This window comes from Nyctereutes procyonoides, unplaced genomic scaffold, assembly GCF_905146905.1.
Source record: "Nyctereutes procyonoides isolate TBG_1078 unplaced genomic scaffold, NYPRO_anot_genome, whole genome shotgun sequence".
In the NCBI taxonomy this organism is placed as follows: Eukaryota; Metazoa; Chordata; class Mammalia; order Carnivora; family Canidae; genus Nyctereutes; species Nyctereutes procyonoides.
This window is the reverse complement of record NW_026575028.1, coordinates 1239254-1262380: the sequence shown is the minus strand read 5'-3', so window position 1 is coordinate 1262380 and position 23127 is coordinate 1239254. Positions and strand designations below refer to the sequence as shown.

Sequence of the window (23127 nt, the reverse complement as noted above, 5' to 3'; positions counted from 1 at the left end):
GGTCTGCCTGACTCCAAGACCCATAGTCTTTTCACTTTTGCCATAATGTCCAAGGGAAAAGAAAAAAAAATCATGTTTGTTTCAAGGACACTATGGGAGGGCTTCAGGGGGTCTGAGAACCTACTAAGTGCCAGGCATATGGAGGACACATGAGTGAATCAACACGGACAAAGTCCATGGAGCTTGTATTTTAATAGAAGACACAGAATAAAAAAGTAAATATAGACCATGAGGTGATAAGGACTATAGAAAAAATTAAGCAGTTAAGAGGGATAGAGTACTACTTGTTATAGGAAGCTGAGGGAGTCTCTTTGAGATGACGTATACATGAGACATTTAAGAAGTGATGAGGGGGGCACCTGGGTAGCTCAGGTCATGATCCCAGGATCCTGGAATCGAGTCCCACATCAGGCTCCTTGTGTGGACCCTGCTTCTCTCTCTGCCTATGTCTCTGCCTCTCTCTATGTCTCTTATGAATAAATAAATAAAATCTTAAAAAAAAAAGTCATGTGGGGAGGGGGAAAGGAAAGGAGTGAACCATAATGTGGACAGTGAAAGTAGGGTAGAAGGAACTGCAAGTCCAGAGGTCCTGGGACAAGGATGGGTATGCCGGACTGGCAAGGGAGTCAGGGGGACTGGTACGACAGGGGTAAATGAGAGAACAGGATGTAGAGGCATCTGTGCTGCAGAAAGGAATGTGCGTTCTTCCTCTGGGTAAGACAAGAAGTCACAGAAGAGTTTTGATCAGAGAAGAAGTCCAACTTGGGATCTGGCTTCTGGGCCACTGAGCAGAGAGCCTCAGAGAGGGAGGAGGAGATAAGACAGGGAGGTTCAGACTGGACAACAATGTGAGCCAGAGAAGCCAGCTGCCTGGAGCAGGGAAACATTGAAGGCTGGAAAGTGCTCATGCTCTGTACATTCTGAAGGCAAAGCTGCAGGATATGCTGATGGACTGACTGGAGAAGACAAGGATGAGCCCAAGCCTTCAGTCTACTGTCTTCAGTGCTACTGTCTACTGTGGGGGGGGGGGAGCTTCAGCGGGGGCCAGGCTGCTCAGGGTGCTAGCAGTAGGGTTGGGCTACATTTGGCTTTGGACACAGCCAAGCTGATACTTATGGAGTAAGCATAGCTCATCACTCCCTCCTTTGTGAAACATGTTCACTCAGTTTCCCAAACACCCACTCACAATTCCCCTCCTGTTTCAGTGGCCACTCCTTCCCAATCTCCTATGTTCTCTCCCTTCTAAATGACTACCAGGCATCCAAAGAGGTCAGGAAGGCAGTCAGATACCGTCGAGTAACAGTATTTTGAGAAGAGAGGAGGGAGTCACCAGCTTGTGTCTCAGGCAAATGACTGCTAGAGTAACAGGAGGGCAAGGACCAGGGGATCTGGTAAACATGGGGTCATGGGCAACACAGATCACAGAAAAGCGTGACTAGACTGCCCCTAGAGGGAAAAAGAGAAGAAACATACTTTCCAGGATCACTAAAGGAAAAAAGCTCCTTCTTTCAGAACAAACCATATACAAGATCCTTTCTTTTCTACATCAGAGTTGTCAAGTACATGCCAAAGCCTGGGCATAACTAATTCCTAGACAGACTCGGGCTTCACAGGCCAGCGGTGGTTTGGTGGTGGGAAGGAGAGCCGAGGTAGGAAAGGAGTTATCAATCAGCACTTTATGGAGCAAAATGGCACCAATGTCTTTGCTTTGGGGTCACCCACATTGCTCACCCACTATCCAGCCCCCACAGGACATTTTAGTACATTCCAGAAGCGCTTCACGATAGACAGCATAATGAATATTTATTATGATTATTTTAGTTTAAAAAATAAGCCTAAAAGTCTCTGGGCAATAAGCTAAAATACAGTAAAAAGCAGTATTTTAGTGTTAGTGACACACTGCTGGCATGGCATGCAGTGGTGCCTTCAGTGCAGGCCAGGCTCTGCAGAAATTTCCACGTTATTTCACTCCACTTCCCCTTTTTTCAGAAGTCCCTACTGAAATGAAAAAAGAAACCGAGGCACAGAGGTAAAGCGACTGGCCTGAGGTCAGACTGCCAGGAGAAGCAGACAGGAACAGGGCCAGAAAATCCTGGCTGTTCTACCCAAAACGTTACCCGGGTACAATTCTGGGGCAACTGCCCAGCAGGAGAAAAAGCCAGTGTCTTCTTCCAAGGCACCAGTAATATCCATTGTGGGGCCACAGAGTGTCACGGAAGCAACCCTGACCTGACACCCAGTGACCCAGGCCAGAAGCTAGTCAACAGGACTCCCCTGGAGCTCATCCCGCCTGCCCCTGTCTCCGACGGACAGCCCCCACTACAAAGCCCAACCCTCCTTGTGGAAAACCAGCTGTATAGCCTCATTCACATCATTCACGATGTGGGATGCTTCCATGAGCCCTGGACTGAAGCTGAAGTCCCGGTGGCCGTGGAACGGAGCCTCCTCTGCATCCTGAGCAGGCCTAGTGGCTTCTGGGCCCTTGGGACTGTACACACCAGTGCACACCAGGATAGAGGCACAGCTCTGGGTTGCTGAGGGCCGCGGCTTCCACAAGCCACCAGCCCCTCGCTCTTCGGCCCCATCACGCTTCACCATCTGCAGGTACTTGTGGAACAGGTTGGCACCGTAGACATCAGACATAGGGTTGTCGCTGGCAGAGACAGCCATACCGGAAAAAGAAAGAGAACAAGACCCAATTCAGTGTCACCAGGCAGAGAGAGCAGAGGATAGTTGTGGGGCTAGCATATATCCGATACAGGGGAACAGTGGATGAGGATGGAGGGAGGAAGGGCAGGGGAGTCCAAAAACGATGAGATGGAATAGCACTTACCCGATAGCATAGAGCTTCTGGATGGGGGCCACCCAGCCCCGCCTCTCTGCCTGCTGCCGGATGAGGTCCTCTGCATACTGATACGTGAGGACACTCGGTTTGCCCATCAGGCCCTCATATCTCAGTTCTTTGCCTGTCACTTTCCGGTAAATGGTTTCCAGGCACAGCAGAAAGGTGCCATGGCCAAACCTGCCAGAGAAGAGACCTCAGCGGTTCAGGACTCCCCTCCCCAGTTCCAAGCAGGACCCTATACACCAACCTTTCACTCCAGCAGCCTTTATCTGGTGACAGATAATTATGTCTAGTAAGAATTACACTTATTACCTTACTTTTATGACCTCTTGTTATCTGCTAACACTTGTTGAGCACTATAGATAGCACATCACATTTAACTCTCAGAAGACAACCCCATGAGAGCTGTCATCATTCTCATTTACAAGTGAGCAAACTGAGGCATACAGACATTATGTAACTTGCCAAAGGTGGTAGATCTAGGATCACAACCCAGGTGGTCAGACTCCACAAATCTAAGTTTAAATTCCACTTTAAATGTGTGGCAGACTATTGGCTGCCCTTCTCCCCTTCTTTCTCAGTGCCAGTTTTTAGCTCACCATATGGCAACCAGGTGTACAAACAAGTACTCCCTTCCACTGTAGCTAGGTGTGCAGCCTCACCAGGCTAAACTTCTAGAACGTGTAAAATCAGGGAGCGAGTACTCTTTTCCATCCCCACCCTCCTCTCTGCTGCCTGGAATGTTGGTCTGGCAGCTGGAGCTCAGGCAGCCCTTTGGGACTATGCTGTGAAGGGCTAAGACGTGCACAGCAGGAAGACAGGAGGAGTCTGTGTCTCAGACAGGTGTGACATCCACAGAGCCCTGGACAGCCTACCCCCATGCTTCTTTTACATGAAAAAGAAAGAAATTTCTACCTTGTTTAAGATACTTTCCTTTTGAGTTTTCATCCCAGGCTTCTAAACCAAATCCTAATTGATACTGTCCAACACATTATGGTTACATTTCTGTATCACTTTTTTATATAACAAATTCTATTTTCAATTCTTTTTTTTCTATTTTCAATTCTTAAATGAGTGAATGAAAGTTAATCTCAAATCTGATTTATAAATTGAAATTTGTGCCTTGCTGTTCCATTCCAGCCTACATAAACAAACTCCCCCTTAGTGTCAGCACACCCAAACTGTAGGAAGAACAGTTCGGAAAAAAATATCTGACCTCCAACTGCAGAAATGTACCTTTTTTTTTCTTTTAAGATTTGTATTTATTTATTCATGAGAGGCACACAGAGAGAGAGAGAGGCAGAGACACAGGCAAAGGGAGAAGCAGGCTCCCTGCAGGGAGCCCGACGTGGGACCTGATCCCGGGTCTCCAGGATCACACCCTGGGCTGAAGGCGGCTAAACTGCTGAGCCACCTGGACTGCCCAGAAATATACCCTTTAAAGTAACAAGAGAGCAAAAGAAACAGCCAACAAAACTCAAAGACAACCTACAGAGTTGGAAAAGATATTTGCAAATGACCTATCAGATAAAGGGCTAGTATCCAAGATCTATAAAGAACTTATTAAACTCAACAGCAAAGAAACAAACAATCCACTCATGAAATGGGCAAAAGACATGAACAGAAATCTCACAGAGGAAGACATAGCACATGAGAACCAACAAGCACATGAGAAAATGCTCCGCATCACTTGCCATCAGGGAAATACAAATCAAAACCACAATGAGATACCACCTCACACCAGTGAGAATGGGGAAAATTAACAAGGCAGGAAACCACAAATGTTGAAGAGGATGCGGAGAAAGGGGAACCCTCTTGCACTGTTGGTGGGAATGTGAACTGGTGCAGCCACTCTGGAAAACTCTGTGGAGGTTCCTCAAAGAGTTAAAAATAGATCTGCCCTATGACCCAGCAATTGCACTGCTGGGGATTTACCCCAAAGATACAGATGCAGGAGGAGAAGCGAGATGGAGGTGAAGCTGGAGGTGTTTTGGATGACACTCTACCTCATTTCCCTGTCGCTATGTTCTGGATTGCCAATCAGGCCGAGTGGTTTGAGGACTATGTCATACAGCGCAAGAGGGAGCTGTGGCCACCTGAGAAGGAGGACCAACGTCGGGAGCTAGAAGAATTCAAAGAGAGGATACGGAAGCAGCGGGAGGAGAAGCTCCTTCGCGCTGCCCAGCAGAGCTCCTGAGTCCTAGCCCCTTCACCCAGGAAATAACATATACACAGTCTCTTAAAAAAAAAAAAAAAAGATACAGATGCAGTGAAACGCCAGGACACCTGCACCCCAATGTTTATAGCAGCCATGTCCACAATAGCCAAACTGTGGAAGGAGCCTCAGTGTCCCTCGAAAGATGAATGGATAAAGATGTGGTTTATGTATACAATGGAATATTACTCAGCCATTAGAAATGACAAATACCCACCATTTGCTTTGACATGGATGGAACTGGAGGGTATTATGCTGAGTGAAATAAGTCAATCGGAGAAGGACAAACATTATATGGTCTCATTCATTTGGGGAATATAAAAGATAGTGAAAGGGAATAAAGGGGAAAGGAGAAAAAATGAGTGGGAAATATTAGAAAGGGAGACAGAACACGAGAGACTCCTAAACCTGGGAAACGAACTAACTAGGGGTGGTAGAAAGGGAGGTGGATGGGGGTTGGGTGACTGGGTGACGGGCACTGAGGTGGGCACTTGATGGGATGAGCACTGGGTGTTATTCTATATGTTGGCAAATTGAACACCAATAAAAAATAAATTTATAAATAATAATAATTATGGACTTAAAAAAAATAAAGTAACAAGAGAACACCATAACACCATCTCTTTGGAGTTACTGAGTCATGTGACTTGAGGCAGCATTGGGCCTGCTGCCCTCTGTTGATGGATCATTTACACAGTCCACTGGGAATCAGTAGCAGGGAAAGAAAACTCTGGACTTTGGCCCCGCAGATAAGAGCAGCCAAATAGTACACAGCAGCCACAGCTGCCCTTCCAGCAAGGCCCTCGAGAGCTAGGAAAAGAGCTGCCTAGACTGTGCTTAGGGTCAGACACACAGAGGAGGTCTACACAGCTGAGCAGGGCATGGGGGCCTGTTCACTATCCATGTGCCTATGAGAAAGTCACTTACCCACTGGGTCTCAGTTCTCCAGCCCACATAACTGTCAGAACAATTACTGCTCCCCTACTCCTACATATTAAGGGCAGGAAGAGACAAAATGGGAAGGAACTAGTGCTACAAGGAGAAGGCAAAGAGGAGCAGCTGTACTGCTTGGCCTCAGAAGTCATCCATCATTTGGGTTCCACAGACAAAAAAATATCATGTTCTGGCGTCACCCAGCAGGCTCAGCCAATGGAGCATGCAACACCTGATCTCAGGGCTCTGAGTTTGAGCCCCCAATGGGGGCAGAGATTACTTTAAAAAAATTAAACGTCTAAAAAAAAAATGTTCCGTTAAGATTATGAAGGGCAGGGGCACCTGGGTGGCTCAGCTGGTTGAGTATCTGACTCTTGGTTTCAGCTCAGGTCATGATCTTGGGGTCATGGGATCGAGCCCCACATTGTACTCTGGGCTCAGCATAGAGTGTCTCTCTCCCTCTCCCTCCGCCCCTCCTGTTCATGCTATAAATAAATAAAATTTTTTTTTAATTTTTTATTTATTTATGATAGTCACACAGAGAGGGAGAGAGAGGCAGAGACACAGGCAGAGGGAGAAGCAGGCTCCATGCACCGGGAGCCCGACGTGGGACTCGATCCCGGGTCTCCAGGATTGCGCCCTGGGCCAAAGGCAGGCACCAAACCGCTGCGCCACCCAGGGATCCCCCCAAATAAATAAAATTTTAAACAACAACAACAAAAGATTCTGGAGGGCAAAAGTCAGGTGTTAAAGATCATTTCGACATATCTTCAGTGATCAGTAAGCTATACTTTTCACTTACTAATTAGTATGCAAAGTGACCCCTTGAAAATCCTCCCAAAGGCCAAGTCTCTGTGGCAAATATAGGGCCAACCCAGGCAGGGGTCTGATGGCCCAGAGTACCAGAATGATGGTAAGAAAGTGTCAGGAGGATTGCCCAGGCAGCAGCTGAAAGTGGCCACCACGGTCAAGACCGGAGACCCTGGGATCCCTGGGTGGCGCAGCGGTTTGGCACCTGCCTTTGACCCAGGGCGCGATCCTGGAGACCCGGGACCAAAACCCACGTTGGGCTCCCAGTGCATGGAGCCTGCTTCTCCCCTCTGCCTGTGTCTCTGCCTCTCTCTGTGTGTGTGTGTGTGACTATCATAAATAAATAAAAATTTAAAAAAATAAAAATAAAAATAAAATAAAATTAAAAAAAAAAAAAAAAAAAGACCAGAGACCCTGTGTCCTTACCTGGGCATCTTGGCTTCAGCCATCCAAAGGAGATCCATGTTGCTGGCCAGGACAGGGAGATGGGGATAGGGAGCCGTTGCCAGACCAGTCCCAGGGTTCCCATTGCTGAGAAGGACATCTATGATCAGCTGCAGGCTTGTCTCCCAGCGGACTGGCTCCCCAAGGAGGAGCACCCCTTTATAGAGCAAAAGCATGGAGGTGAGGGTTACAGGGCAGGCAGGAGAAAGACCCTCATGAAGCAAGCTGATACCAGCTGGTGCCACCCAACCATAAGTTTGTCCCCCACAGAACACACCCATGCAAGGGTACAGTTCCCAGAACCAGCCTTCAAAGATCCACTCACTCATTCACTTGAGGTAAACAGAGCCCAGGACCTGGTAAGGCACTTCCTAAGGGATTCCATTTTTATTTATGCTTCACAGAAGAGGTTGAAACAAAGAAAACCAGCAGCCAAGTCACTGGCCTGCGTCCTCCTGCCGACTCATGTTCTCCTGACCATCTCACCCACAAATTCCTGGCAAAGGGCTCACCTTCCTCAGCTACTTCTCAGAGCACCAGGGGCCAGTGCACCTAACAGCTAGGAGAGGGGAATCTGGAATGACAAAGACCTGGATTCCAAACCTGACTGTCCGTTTTCCTCTGTGACTGTGGGCAAGCTACTTACCTTCCCTAACCTCAGCTCAACTACATCATAAGGACACCTACGACTGTTCAGGGTAAAAATGAGATATAATACAGCACTTAACTCATGATGGACACATAACACTCAATACATGGTAGCTGCCAGCATCAGCTACAAGACCAGTGACTAAACCAAACCAATGAGGTCTCAATGAGGTCTCAATGAGGGAACACTGCCCCCTAGGGAGGTGTCCTAGAAACTGGAGGATGTATCTTGTCATGATGACTGACAGTGGCAAGGATGGTAGGAGGGGACCAGGAATGCTAGATGCTCAGGATGGTCTGGAACAATCAGAAACTGCCCCCTCTATTAACATCTGACTGCCCCATCTGACATTCATATGGGTGAATAACCTGTTTATAATTATTTGAGCCTAAACTCTAATTTCATTCTACATGTAAACACAAAGTAGAGTTTTAATAAATACCAATTTTTCTAAAAATGCAACTATCATGTACGTAAGTCAAGAGAAGACTGCACTTTATCTTTTCAAGATTTTACCAATGCTACCTATTTTGGAAAATCACTTCACCAATGACAATGCAGCCCCTAATTTCTGAGTCACCAATAAAACACACCTATAAACATACTTACATCAGTCTGCATTTGTAGCTGTAACATGGTGATTCCATGTTTGGTATAACCATTTTACTACATTATGTTTTCCTGAATAATCGTTTACATATTGAAATACACATTACCTTACTAAAAAGTTTTCCTTTTATTTCTCCTATTACAATTAGGGCTTTACATTGAACTAGTTAATTTTTAATACATGTATACACAAAAGGTGTATTATCTGTGAATTTCATTGCAGGGCAGTTAAGGGGACATTACAATAGTTTTGTTACACAAGGGGGAACTGGGTTGAATGGAGCTGAGAAATACTGGTCTATGTTACCTCTGGGAGCCTTTCCATGCTACAGTTTTCTACACTTACAATTTTCCTGGAATAATAAGGCAAGTGATATGGGGGGAAGGAAAAATTAAAAACAATTATCTTAGAGGTACTGAGTGGTAGATCTGAGACTAGAACCCCGGTGACCTGATATCCAACACCCACAGCCACCCTGCCAGTTTACAGGCAAACAGCTGCACGAGAACAACCTGGAAGGCTGAAAGAAGGACCGCCCAGAGCCGCATCTGCACCAGCAGAGGCCCTCATTACCTTCAATGGCAGGGAAGTCATTCCTTGGAAGGGGCTGTCAAGAAACAAAGAAAAGGCCCATCAATGCCACGGTCATTGTCCACTACCAGACAACCACATAGCCAGTTTCAAGGGGTAGCAGGAAAAAAGACATACTAGAAAGATCAAAGACCACCCCCCATGGTCTAGCCCAAGCCAAAGAGAAGCCAGATAGGACTGAGGAAGAAAATTCACAAACAAAAGTGAAGAGAGAATAAGCAGGGCTTTCATGGAACACACTGAGGGAACCCACATATGGAGGTCAGCCAGGAGGAAGGGCTGGTCAGTAGCCCCTCTCCAGAGGAGACAGGAGGTGAGATATAGGCCAAGCAAGAGTCTAGAGTCAGGCGGCTAAGAGGAAGGAGAGCCTATGGAGACAGGGGAGGCCATCAGGGCATGATGGACCATTTCTCTTAATATGAGACGAAGAGGCAAGAGCCTTTACCACTCTCCCAGAGTCCATTCCTTCCCTAAACTATTAATCTTGGCTCTACCACTAACAAGCTGTGTGATCTGGGGTAGATCACTTCCCCTGTGTGAGGCTCAGTCTCTGAGATACTCTAAGATCTGTTCCAAGTCTGACATTCTGGTTCCCCACATGATTTGCATGGTCCTAGGAAGAAGCTTTGAAAGGAGATGAAGTGCTCCATTCAATCCAAAAGCTCTAGAGGAAGGAGGACTAAGGCTACATAAACAAATAAAAGTTTGTCTGTTTATAACTGCATTTCCCCACATCCTGATAGTGACCTGATTTAAACTGCAGGCCATGTGACAGAGAGTTCACACGAGGAAGGGCAGCCAAGAGCCATCAAGAGCCAGGCAGTCATACTCTAAAGGATCAATCAGAGGCCCATGACTAAGAAATTCAACCAGTGGTTCAATTATGAGCCAACCTAAAAAGGAACATGGGCATACTCAGAATTGCCAGTTACTTTTACGAATAAGCTATTTCTCATAAGGACAGCTCTCCATAGCAAGCTTCAGAATAAAGGAGCAACAATGATTAATTCCACAAAGGTTAATGATTCTCCCAAGCAACAGTCAGAAGTCCAGCTGGTAAAATAGAAAACTCCTCACTGGAGATGCCAGGGCTTTGAAAAGGATTCTCAGCTAATTACAAACAATGCAGAAAGGAAAGCCCTTAGGAGCCTGTTGCTCTCCTGGGCCATCCTTGTATATCTGGGGAACAAAATCCTTGGTCAGATGTGCCTCTCTATGGTGAACAAGATGTAGTTCTCAGTGGGAGAGGTTGCAAAGGTTGGTAAGAGGAACCCATGTGGAGAACAAGAGGACAAAACTAAACGTGAGACACCCAAGAGCACATTCCTTATTACCGTGGACTTCGGCCGCCGCTGGAGATCAACCATGTCAAGCACAGGAAAGGCCATCCGCAGCTCATCCACAGTAACCACATTCTCGAAGCCCAATCTACAGCTAGGTCAGGGAAGCAAAGCTGGACAGTTCTGAGGCAAGATGCCTGTAAGGGGAGGAGAACCAACACAGTCCCAACCAAACTAGTGCACCCCCTGCCTAAGTAAACTCACTGGCCCCTCGCCTTTACTTCTGAGGCTCCCCTTCTGAGGCACCGCTCCTCCTATTCTCTTATTCCCCACCCTATCCCAATCCAGTCTCCTGCCTCAGGGATCCTACCCTTTCCTTCTCTCTCCAGCCTCCTTAGCTCCTTCCCTGCACAGAAAACCTAAGTATCTCCTGTGGCAGAGCCACACCCCTTCACAAAGCCACCATGATAGCCGCTCCCCGCTCCCCAGGTGGTCCCTTCCCAACACCTGGGACTCTCAGACTGTGCTCTCAAGCTTTCAATCACATGGCATCTTTTTTTTTTTTTTTTAATGCAAATCACTGCTGGGTCAAGGCTTGGGAATCTTTTCTTTTTCTTAGAGAGGGAGTAGAGGCGGGGCGTAGAGGAACAGAGAGAAAGAATCTTAAACAGATTCTGTATCCAGTATGGAGCCTGACTCAAGGCCTCAATCTCACAACTCTGAGATCCCAACCTGAGCTGAAATCAAGACTTGGGACACTCAACCAACTGTGCCACTCAGGCACTCCAATCATATGCCATTTTAAATACTCCTTTAACCTTTGTGGGTATGTTATTCCTGCCTCCTCCAATATAAACCCTTTGATGAAGACAGAGTCCCATGGGCTGTTCTCAGTCCCTCTTGTCCTTGAAGAGCATGAAGCATGGGGCTGGTATACAAGAAGTGCTCAACACAGGTCTCCCAAATGAGCAAATGAAAAAGCTGCTTGAGAACAGGGACCAACTCTTCTTGCCTCTTGAGTGTGCACATACCCAAAAGGTTCACTGTAAATAATTAATATTAGCTGATAAGTTGACTGAGCACCCTGAGGAACAGTGCTGGAGTAGTGGTTCTCAAACCTAATTAGAGAATCACCTACTTTTCTCTTGTAACATACAGACTGCTGATTTTTATCAGCAGTGAACTAAGAATATGTATTTTAAGCTCCCCAGTAGGTTCTGTGGGCTGGCTTTTTGCAAACTGTGGTACCAGGGCCCGCCACATCTGGGAGCCATCCTCCCTCTCCAAAGAGCCCACTACGTATCCTTTGAGCCCCCATACTATGCAGCCAGAAACACCCCACTCTGGTTTCCCCCTCAGCCATGGGAGGAGAACTCCAGTCCTGAGCCTTCCTCACTAGCCAGAACAAGCACCAAAAGGATACACTCGGGCATTCTCCACCACAGGCCCCTGCCCAGACACCAGCATTCGCTTGCTGTGATACTGCGAGAAGAGCTTCATGGGGCTGTGAGAGAGGATGACTTGGTCCGGCTCCACCTGTGGGGACAGCCAAAACACAGAGGAGAGCAGAGGACAGAGTAGTAAAAGGAAAGTAATGGGGACATGATGGCTTCTTTCACCTAGGAAGGGAAAAAACTGCCCAGATAAAAGGGGCGGAGCCCTTTTTGACACCCAGCACTTCTAGACACTACCCAAACAGGTATAAGAAGCTAATTTGGCTCTTGCCACAAAAACCAAACCAGGAAGTGCCGTTGGTGGTGGGATCTGACCACTTGCCAATCCAGTCCTGCTTGGTTCCTCCATCTGGAGACCTCAAGGTTTACAATGTAATGTAAATGTCATCAAAGACTGACATTCTTTGTCAGTCACAGAACTCGGCCTCTGACTTTCTGGTTTCTTTCTTTCTTTTTTTTTTTTTTTTTTTTTTTTTTCCTGGTTTCAATTCTACTCAAAGACTTAGCTTTTATTTTTTTTTATTTTTTTATTTTTTAAGACTTAGCTTTTATAACATTTATAGTACTAACTCCAACGATGCAGCCAATACTCAAAATGTTTTCGGAACTCTCTCCAGGAAACCACAGAAGGGAGCCAGTTGTACTCCTTTGTTCTGCATTCAACCCCAGGCAGTGTTATCCAGTCAATCAGCCACTTTACTCTCTTGGTTCTGAAGGACTCTTGAAGAACTCAACCCACTCTGAACAAAGGATGTGTCAACGTGGATATGCCACGTGGAACTGCAAGTGGATGAAGAGGGACTGCTTCCGGGGGACAATGCTCACTCAGATATGTACCTCTTCATTATGAGAAACAAAGGCGATTACCTCAGAGTCCCACCTGGCATATAGAGATTTAGAAAAATGTGACCCTCGCTTTCCAATGGCTGATAATCCAAGAGACAACACTGATGCCCAGAAAGAAATGGATACAAAGACAGCAGACTGAAACTGCCAAATCCATGGGCAGAATTTTTGTGCTCAATGTGAATTAATATATAAAAAATGCCCTTGCTGTAAGGCTCTACCCATGAGGCTAGGGTTGAACTTCAAGTTATCTTCTAATACTGACCCATCTGGCAATGCCCTAGAGCTTATTGACACTGTACCCCAACCCAGGAAAGGCAGCTTAATCAGAGTTGGAATGGGGGTTCCACTGGCAACCAGCTCCTTGGGCTTCCATGTCTCCAGTGCCTCTTACCTCAAATCCCAGTAGGGCTGACAGCTCCTGGGCTTTGCTGTGTTGTAAGATGTTCCCAGCATTTGTGACAAAGACCACGGGCACCCGCAGCTGCCCACGAGAGTTCACCAACCTGCGGAAGGCTTCCAGAGCAGCGGGAATCACTCTGTGACCCCGCACCAGCACTCCATCGATGTCCAACAAGAATCCGAAAGTGGGTGGGCTCTGCACAGAAGGAAGAGAATCACTACAGCCTGAGTCCAGAGGCAAAAGGGAAGAAGGAAAAGACCCTCACATGAGGACATGCAATTTCTGATAGGGCAAATCCATCTATAATAATTAGTCCCTCTTCATGATTTTTAAGCATATAACTATTTGGTTGAAACTATTTTCACATTGGGTGCCTGGGTGGCTCAGTCAGTTAAGCATCTGCCTTCAAATCAGGTCATGATCCCAAGCTCGCTCTCTCTGCCTCTCCCCTCTGCTCATGCTCTGACTCTCCAAGTAAATAAATAAAATCTTAAAAAAAAAAACTATCTTCACATTATATAAAAGAACTTCTAACTGGAAAATAGAGAAATTCAAAAATATCCTAGGACTTTAACATTACTGATCTTATCTCTTCTTTTTCTATTCTTTTGTCACATAGACAACTACATGTCCAATTTTGCAGCTTGTTGTTTGACATTCAAATATTTTTATCTTTACAACAGCCTTCATAATCATCTTTTACAATTTTGTTTTACTATAACATACGGAGTTTTAAAAAAACCTCAACTGCTACAGATGATATAAAAAAATTTTTAAATGTCTTGCCTCCTTCTACCCAGTGCTGTTTCCTCTTATATATCTCCAGAACTGTATAGTCATAATTTCTTATATTAACTAATACAAATGGCATTATACTTGGTATCTCTTAGTTATCTTTCCATATCAATATACATAGCTCTATCTTCTTTTTTTTAAGATTTTATTTATTTATGAGGGACACAGAGAGAGAGGCAGAGACACAGGCAGAGGGAGAAGCAGGCTCCATGCAGGGAGCCCAACAGGGGACTTGATCCCAAGTCTCCAGGATCAGGCCCTGGGCTGAAAGCAGCACTAAACCGCTAAGCCACCCAGGCTGCCCACATAGCTCTATCTTCTAAACATCATTTCTAACTACATAATTCTGAGTGAATATTCCACTAATATTATATTTCCCCTCCTTTGGACACTTACGTTGCCCTACATTTTTGTTACTACAAATAATGCTATAAGGAACTTCTTCATGCTTACTGCTTTTTCCCTTAAGCTAGTCTTAAAATCAGGAGTAACAAGAGAGTGTAAACATTTTAATAATATAACACCTATTGACAAATTGTTCTCCAAAAACATGTATTAGCTTACATGGCCACTGGTAACTCACTTTATCCTTGCCTATGTTGATTTTCACTTGCATCGAAGAGTTTAATTAGCAAACATCTTTTAATGTAAAGATTTAAATTCAAAAAAATGGTATCTCCTCTCAATCTGCATTTCTTGGGACTTCTAAAGTTGACCATTGTCTTTTGTTTTTTTAAGTTTTATTATTTTTTTTTAGTACTCTCTCCCCCCAACATGGGGCTAAAGCTTACAACCTTGAGATCAAGAGCTGCATGCTCCACTAAGCCAGCCAGGTGCTCTAAACACTGTTCTTTAAAAAAAAAAAAAAAAAAGCCGTATTTATTTATTTACTTACTTACTTAAGAGCATGCACACTAGCCAGAGGGGGAGAGGGGTGGTTGGGAGAAGTGGACTCTCTACTGATGAGTGTGGAGTTCAACTCGGGGCTCTATCCCGGGACCCTGAGACCATAACCTGAACTGAAGGCAGATGCTTAACTGACTGAGCCACCCAGGCACCCCTTTAAAACCATCCTTTTTATTTTTTATTTTTTTTAAGATTTATTTATTTAATCATGAGACAGAGAGAGAGGCAAAGGCACAGGCAGAGGGAGAAGCAGGCTCCATGCAGGGAGCCCAATGTGGGAATCGATTCCAGGTCTCCAGGATCACACCCTGGGCTGAAGGTGGTGCTAAACCGCTGAGCCACCGGGGCTGCCCCAACACCATCCTTTTTATTTAAAAAAAAAAAAATTAATCCCAGGGGCACCTGGCTAGCTTGGTCAATAGAGCAAGTAACTCTTGATCTTAAGGTAGTGAGTTCAAGCCCCAAGTTGGGGGAAGAGATTAATCAATAAAAATTAGGAAAAAATTTTAGAGGCACCTAGGTGGCTCAACCAGATAAGCGTCTGGCTTTCAGTTTCTGTGTGGGTCTTACCTCAGGGTCCTGGGATCAGCCCCACAATGGGCTCCACACTCTGCAGAGTCTGCTGGAAATTCTCTCTGCTCTCCCCTTCCTCTCCCCCAATCCCTCCTCCCACTTCCTCCATCCTTCCTCAAATAAATGAATAAATCTTTTAAGAAAAAAAGTTTAAAAAATAAATACAAATAAAAATTCATTCCATTTATTATTAACATATAAGATGTTTTCCAAATGTCAAAAAAAATCCAACTGAACCTGTTTGCTATTTTCCTGTTGTTGGTACCTACTAAGCCAAACCATTGCTATTGCACACACCTACTCTACAAATAGGGCTCTGTCTGTGAGGAACAAGTGCTCCAGGCTCTGCATTTTTCAGCTAGGGTCAAAGAAAAAGCAACCAGTCCAGGAAACACTCAAACCCATGAAAACTGCAGCATTTTCACAAGTGCAAATCAATTCTGAGTCCTTAAGCTCTGAGTAAATAACCAGGATTAAACAAAGGTAGTTTCTTAGAAGAGAATTTTGAGCGAGGCAAAATAGTTAAATACATGCTTTATTTAATAAATATCTATTTAGACATTTAGCACCAGACTAGACAAGCAGGCAGACTGCCTACACGGTTCAATAGGGAAGACAACTCAACCACCAGTCACAGCACAGTATGCACTGAGTGCTACATCAGGACATGAGGGAAAGTAAGGCACCTGAGAGCCTGCATGAGGGGTACCTAAACCCATAGCGATGGTGAAGACTACCCAGACTAGGTCTCGTAGGCCGATTTAAGGAGTCCAAAACAAGTGGCCTCATATCAGACCAGCACCGCAAGAAAATCTTGGCTGCAAAGTGAAGACTGAGTGAACCGAAGAAATCAGACCAGTTGGGACTGGCTACAATCTAAGACAGAGATGATGGTGGCTTTAATGAGGTAGTGGCAATAAGAACTGTAGGAAGGGAGCGAACAGGTTAAACTCAGAAGCAGGGCAGCCTGGGTGGCTCAGCGGTTTAGTGCCGCCTTCAGCCCAGCTCGTGATCCTGGAGACCCGGGATTGAGTCCCACTTCGGGCTCCATGCATGGAGCCTGCTTCTCCCTCTGCCTGTGTCTCTGCCCCCCCCCCCTCTCTGTGTGTGTGTCGCTCATAAATGAATAAATAAAATTAAAAAACAAAAAAACAAGGGCAGCCCTGGTGGCACAGAGGTTTAGCGCCGCCTGCAGCCCAGGATGTGATCGTGGAGACCCGGGATGGAGTCCCACGTCTGGCTCCCTGAATGGAGCCTGCTTCTCCCTCTGCCTGTGTCTCTGCCTCTCTCTCTGTGTCTCTCATAAATAAATAAATACAATTTAAAAAAATAAAAAAAGAACTCGGAAGCAGAACAGCCAGGACCTGGTAGCAATAGGATGCAGGGCTGAGGGAGAGAGGGGCCACAGGGACTCCCATACTTTTGAGATACTTTTGAGACCCTGGGAGAGTGGATGCTGGTATTACTCACTGGCCCAAGACACTCTGGAGGGGCAGCTGGGAGGTCGGGGACAGCAGAAGATACATCTCACTTTGGAACTGTCACACATGCAAGTGAAGATATTGGCACTGAATAGAAGGAGGTCCTGGAAAGGAAAATCCAGAAACTCTCTGCTTAGAAAGCAGCTGAAACTTGGGAAGGGAGAGAAGAGCCTGAGAAGCACAAGCAGAGTGAGAGCTGAAGCAAGACTTGCAGAGAACCAGGAAGAATGTCACCATTTAAGGAAGGGCCACCTAAGAGTCACCAGCAAAAGAGTGAGGAGCAACAGCGTGAGGAGGAAAATCCAAAGGGTGTGGGATCAAGGAAGCCGAGGTATAAGTTTCCGAGGGATAAGTTTCCAGAACAAGAAAACTAGGAAATGAAGTGCCTATCAAGTAATAACCCCCATCTCCCCTCCCCTGAGCAGGGAAGACCACCCAAGGAGGCTGTCTTTCAGCTCCTTCATGCTGGCCTATGCGTGAGACCTTCCAGCCTTCAACAAAGGCAGTTTCAGTGCCAAGTCAGAGGTGAAAAGGGACCCTGGAAAACTAGAAGGGCAAGCAACTCAAATAAGCAGGAAAGAAATTCTGACCTCCAGCAGACACTTGTCAAATCTCACATGCCACGAGGGAAATACCTAAACTCTTGGCTCCAGAGACTGTTGCTGGTCGTACTCCAGAGGCGTAGCCATACGGAGCTCTGAGCTGGACAAATGACAAAGGTATGCTAACTTAATCCTTGTACCAATTCTCTGGGGGTGGGTGTCATTATCTCCAATTGACAATACCTAGCAAAGGGGGCCTGGTTTGTACATAATGCTCAATATGGATTCACTGGGCAATGTGACTGGATGAATAAGAAACCAAACTCAAAGGTGACCAAGTTCACAAGCGCTTCACCCAGAGTCGGCCTTAAACTCAGCTTGTGACAAAGTCGGAGCTCACTCCATGACCCCCACGGCAGCATCTGAGAGTAAAGAAGGGACACAAGAAGTACTGAGGTGTCTGTGTTGGAGCACACTGTTCCACCTCCCACCAGCCCCCAGCCATGTGAGATTGCGTTTCTCTATGTATTCGGTGTGCTCATGCACCAGATGGCCCACAAGGATCCCTGGAGGACCCCCCTCTTCCTCAACAAAGCCTGCTAGAATGGGGGTCCTAACCGGGGGCCCATGGATAGGTATTAGAGTGGCCAAAAAAACCCTGAAAACTCAATTTCCATTTTTCCTGGGGAAAGAATCTATGGCTCTTTTCTGATGTCATCATTTTATTCTTCTCAAAGAGAATCGCTGCCCAGGACCAGAGGGAGGAGGGGTGTGATCTTCCCTTAAACTCCCACCCCTAGTGCAGCCCTTACGGTCTCACAGGTACTTAACAAAAGGTTGACTTAATGTTTGAAGGACTCAAAGGATGAATGAAGGGTTCAGCCAAATAAGAGAACTTTCCCCTGCGGCATTACCTGACCACCAAATCCATTCCCAAAGGCAAACAGTTAGTGACTCTTAGAAGACAGGTCCCTGGAGGTAAGGACTATGTTGTTCTAGAGCACGACCTGACTTTTTTCTTGTAGTGTATGGACTTGCTACTGAAAGCTTACATGTGGGATCCCTGGGTGGCACAGGGGGTTGCCTGCCTTTGGCCCGGGGTGTGATCCTGGAGACCCAGGATTGAATCCCACGTCGGGTTCCCGGTGCATGGAGCCTGCTTCTCCCCCTGCCTATGTCTCTGCCTCTCTCTCTCCCTCTCTGTGTGTGTGTGTGACTATCATAAATAAATAAAAATTTTAAAAAAAATGAAAGCTTACATGTAAAACTTATCTGCCCATAATTTTGAGACAATCAGGGAGATTTTAAGGACAGGATTTTGGGATGGCTGGGTGGTTCAGCGGTTGGGCGTCTGCCTTCGGCTTAGGGCGTGATCCTAGGATCCGGGATTAGGTCCTGCATTGGGCTCCCTGCAAGGATCCTGCTTCTCCCTCTGCCTGTGTGTCTCTGCCTCTCTCTCTCTCTCTCTCAGAATAAATAAATCTTTAAAAAAATAAATAAATGACAGGATTTTAAGTTATATTCAGAAATTACTAATATTGTTAGGTATGATAACAGCATTTAGTTATGCTTAAAATGTCATTTTCTTAGAGGTACCCACAGAAGAATTTAGGGATTAAGTGACAAGAAATCTGCCATTCATTTTAAAATCTTATAGCTGGGAATAAAAGGGAGGGGAAGAAGACAGCAAAGCAAATGTGGCAAAATGTCAATAACTACTGAAATTGGGTTCATATATTATTCTGTTTTTTTTTATTTTTGAAAACTTATATAGTTTTTTTTTTTAACTTATACAGTTTTAAAAAATAAAATATCTTGGGATGCCTGGTGGCTCAGCAGTTTGGTGCCTGCCTTCGGCCCAGGACATGATCCTGGAGTCCCGAGATCAAGTCCCACATCAGGCTCCCTGCATGGAGCGTGCTTTTCCCTCTGCCTGTGTCTCTGCCTGCCTGCCTCTCTCTCTCTCTCTCTCTCTCTCTCTCTCTCTCTCTCTCTCATGAATAAATAAAATCTTAAAAATAAAGTTAGTACTCCAAAATGTGCTATGCTACATCCCTTTCTTCCCTTTCTTCCCTTTTTTTCTACTCTATCAGAAAGTCACTTGGAAAACAAACAAACAAACAAAAAGAAAGTCACTTGGAAATAGCTCAGGACCTTGCAAAGATGATGCAATCAATACAATAGTTATAAATGACAGCATAAGTCCTTCTAACAACATATTCTCATTCTATGCTTCCAGTGTGGTCACTTCTGGCTCTGCAACACTGGTCAAGTCACCTAACTTCTTTGAATCTTAGCTGTTGCAAAATAATAACAGTGAGAGCCAGGACTCTAGCTAGCTCCAGAGCGCTCTGGATTCCAGATTCTACCTCTGACCAGCTCTATGCCCATGGGCAAGGTGCTTAACCTCTCCTTGCTTCAGTTCCTTCACTGTGAAAATGGAATAACAGTACTTATCTCACAGAGTTGTTATGAAAATTGTACAAAATAATAATTGTGAAGTGTCTGGCACAAAGTAAGTACTATGTGTTTTTAGAAATAAGTAGTTATTTAAAATTATCGAGGGGTCACTGTGAAAGCACTATAAAAATTACCATCTGCCTTCAGCTCAGCGTGTGATCCCAGGATCCTGGATGGAGTCCCACATTGGGCTCCCTGCGAGAAGTCTGCTTCTCCCTCTGCCTATGTCTCTGCCTCTCTGTGGGTCTCTCATGAATAAATAAATCTTTTTTTAAAATGTACAATATTATCATTATTGGGATGCCTGGGTGGCTCAGATGGTTGACCATCTGCCTTCAGCTCAGGTCATGATCCCAGAGTCCCGGAAGAAGTTCCGCATCAGGTTCCCTTCAGGGATCCTATTTCTCTCTCTGCCTGTGTCTCTGCTTCTCTGACTGTCTCATGAATAAATAAAATCTTCTTTTTAAAAAGTATCATTACAGGGCAGCCCCGGTGGCGCAGCGGTTTAGCGCCTGCCTTCAGCCCAGGGCGTGATCCTGGAGACCCCGGATCCAGTCCCACAACCGGCTTCCTGCATGGGGCCTGCTTCTCCCTCTGCCTGTGTCTCTGCCCCTCTCTCTCTCTCTCTCTCTCTCTCTCTCTCTCTCTGTCATGAATAAATAAATGAAATCTTTTAAAAAATCATCATTACATACAGAAATTGTGGTTTTAGAAAAGGAAGTTATCCTTTAAAAAAAAAAAAAAAGCCAATGGCCCAGGGGGAAAGTGAGGGTGACAGATCTGCCCACTGGCTCAGAGTCCGCCAGCTGTTTGGCCTCACTAAGAAAAGTACTTAAAAACCTGACTCCAAGCCTCAGCTTCCTTGCTGCAGGGTTACATTTACGTCCAAAGCTGTCGAGAGAATCATCATCACTGAGGCACCTGCACGAATCAGGGACGCTCCGCAGGTCTGTTCCTCGCCCCTCAGATCTTGCAGGCAGCAGGTGCTCAGCATGGGCTGGCCCGCGAGCAAACGGGGCCAGAGTGAAGAGCCCGCACGAAACCCACATTCGTCTCCGGGCTCCCGGGGGGGGGGGGGGGGTCCATCGCCACTTCCCAAATTTCTTTCAAATGCAGCTGGAGTGAAGACCGAGAGGCTCTCACCCGGAGAATCATGAAGCAGCGCGGGCTCACAACCCGAGCGGGGAATGGGCACGGAACCCGCCGAGCACTCGGCGCACGGCCGGCGGAGCGCGGCCACCACTCGGTCCCGGAGCGCCCTGCGCGCGTGGTGCTCGCGGCCCGGCTGGAGTAACGCCTCCCCCGGGCGCAGGGGCGCAGGGGCGCAGGGCCGCAGGGGCGCAGGGCCGCAGGGCCGCAGGGGCGCAGGGCCCCACGGCCCCACGGCCCCACGGCCCGCCGCCGACTGCGGGGGGGAGGGACGCGCGGGGCAGGGACCCCCGGCACCGAGGCCCGCGGCCCCTCCCTCCCCCGGCCGGGCCCACCCCCAGCCCGAAGGCGGGCCCGGCCGGAACTTGGCAGTCCTCACCTGCGCGGCGTCCACCGCGTGGCCTCTCCCGGGGCGGCGGCCCCCCAGCCCCGCCGACGCCCGCGCCCGCGCCGCCCGCCGCCACAGCCCCGGCGCCGCGCGGGCCGCCCCGAGGCCGCGGAGCACAGCCATGCAGCCGCCCGTCGCGCGCACGTGCAGACCGCGCCGGCCGGTCGGCGGCCCCGCCCCGAGCGCACAGCCAATCAGCGGCCGGAGAGCGCTCGGGCCGGGCGGCGCCCGAGGCCTCTGGGGGTTGTAGTCCCACGTCCGTGACCCGGAGTCCGGAGGGGCGCGGGGCCGGCGAGGCTGCGTCTGACCGGAACCTTAGTGGAGCAGGGCGTGGGGGAGACCGGGGCAGGGGCCTGCGGCCGGGACCCAGCAGGGTGCAGAAGGTTCGTGCCCCGCGGGCCGAGGGTGGGGCTCCTGCTGGAGGGGAGAGCTGCTGGCAAGGTCCCAAGGTCCCTCGTCTTCGTACGCGGAGACGGGAGGCGAGTGGGGCCGTGTGCACAGCCCAGGCACCTGCGGACTTCCCGGGACGTGCGTTTCTTTTTTTCTTTTTTTTTTTTTTAATTTTTTATTTATTCATGATAGTCACAGAGAGAGAGAGAGAGAGAGAGAGGCAGAGACTCAGGCAGAGGGAGAAGCAGGCTCCACGCACCGGGAGCCCGATGTGGGATTTGATCCCGGGTCTCCAGGATCGCGCCCTGGGCCAAAGGCAGGCGCCAAACCGCTGCGCCCCCCAGGGATCCCGGGACGTGCGTTTCTGACCGAAGTCTCCGCTCCCTCCCCGCGGCGCTGTCGGGGGGGGGGGGGGGGAGAGAGAAACTGTGCGGACGGAACTAATACTTACTTGCAAGGGGCGGGGGCGGCCGAGGAGCAAAGCCTCTTTTGATGTTGAAGTGCCCTGGACCCCAGTCAGTGCAGGAATCCTCGGAGGATATCGAGGAGCCCTTCGTGCATAGACTTTCAGTGAATACTCGATATGACCCTCCTCCCTGCCCAGCTCTGTGCTAACTCCTGGGGAGACTGTACACACACATAAGCCTGCGAACTCACTTAGGAGGGAGGTTGCGGCAGGATTGTAATACAAGGTAGAAAATAATTGTCCCAAAAGAGGGTCAGATAACTGATTCAGCACGCATCTTTGCTTTTGAGCACAGTTGTTCCACCATTTGAAATGTTTAAGAGGCCCCTCCCCTCAGATCCTTTGACCTGTCCCCTCGATATAGTTGTACTAAAAACGGCTGAACCTACAATATACTTAGCACTAGGTGAGAGGAAGCGAGGCTGCGGTCGAAAATGGACGGAGACTCTGCCAACTAGAAGGTTAGCAATACCCTTAGATCCTCAACAGTGAAGCCAAGATCTTAATTTTGTCAGTCCACCTGCGACTGAGCAGGATCTGGCAGAGTGATTCACATTAACCAACCTACAGTAGCCCAACACATAAACCCTGCCAGGAGAAATGGCTTTCTTTCCAAGATTGAAATGTTCTCAATCACCTCCTGTTATCAAACTACCTAGAAATTGCTTTAATAGGTAGAAGATTTCTTGGTGTAGTGATTTTAAAATATATCCACAATTTATCTGACAGTCCTCTTCTAAAAAGGTGGAGTTTTTCCATTTCTACTGAGTCTAGCTGGACTTAATAACTCACTTTTTTGTTTAAGATTTTATTTATTTTTTAGAGACACAGAGAGAGAAAGAGGCAGAGGGAGAAGCAGGCTCCATGCAGGGAGCCCGACAGGGGACTCTGGGTCTC

General features: G+C 47.4%; 1 protein-coding gene and 1 pseudogene across 1 annotated transcript; one reads left to right on the top strand and one right to left on the bottom strand.

Moving 5' to 3' along the window:
• Positions 1-1786: 1786 nt before the first annotated feature.
• HDHD5 (haloacid dehalogenase like hydrolase domain containing 5) lies at positions 1787-21182 on the bottom strand. Its single transcript, XM_055315513.1, has 8 exons — positions 20981-21182; positions 13072-13275; positions 11801-11913; positions 10432-10525; positions 9080-9113; positions 7230-7404; positions 2834-3022; positions 1787-2653 (listed from the first exon to the last, which is right to left on the bottom strand). Exons 1-8 carry the CDS (start codon positions 20990-20992, stop codon positions 2320-2322), a joined length of 1155 nt encoding a protein of 384 aa, XP_055171488.1. The 5' UTR covers positions 20993-21182; the 3' UTR covers positions 1787-2319.
• Positions 4813-5089, top strand: LOC129503438 (protein PET100 homolog, mitochondrial-like; annotated as a pseudogene).
• Positions 21183-23127: the final 1945 nt, after the last annotated feature.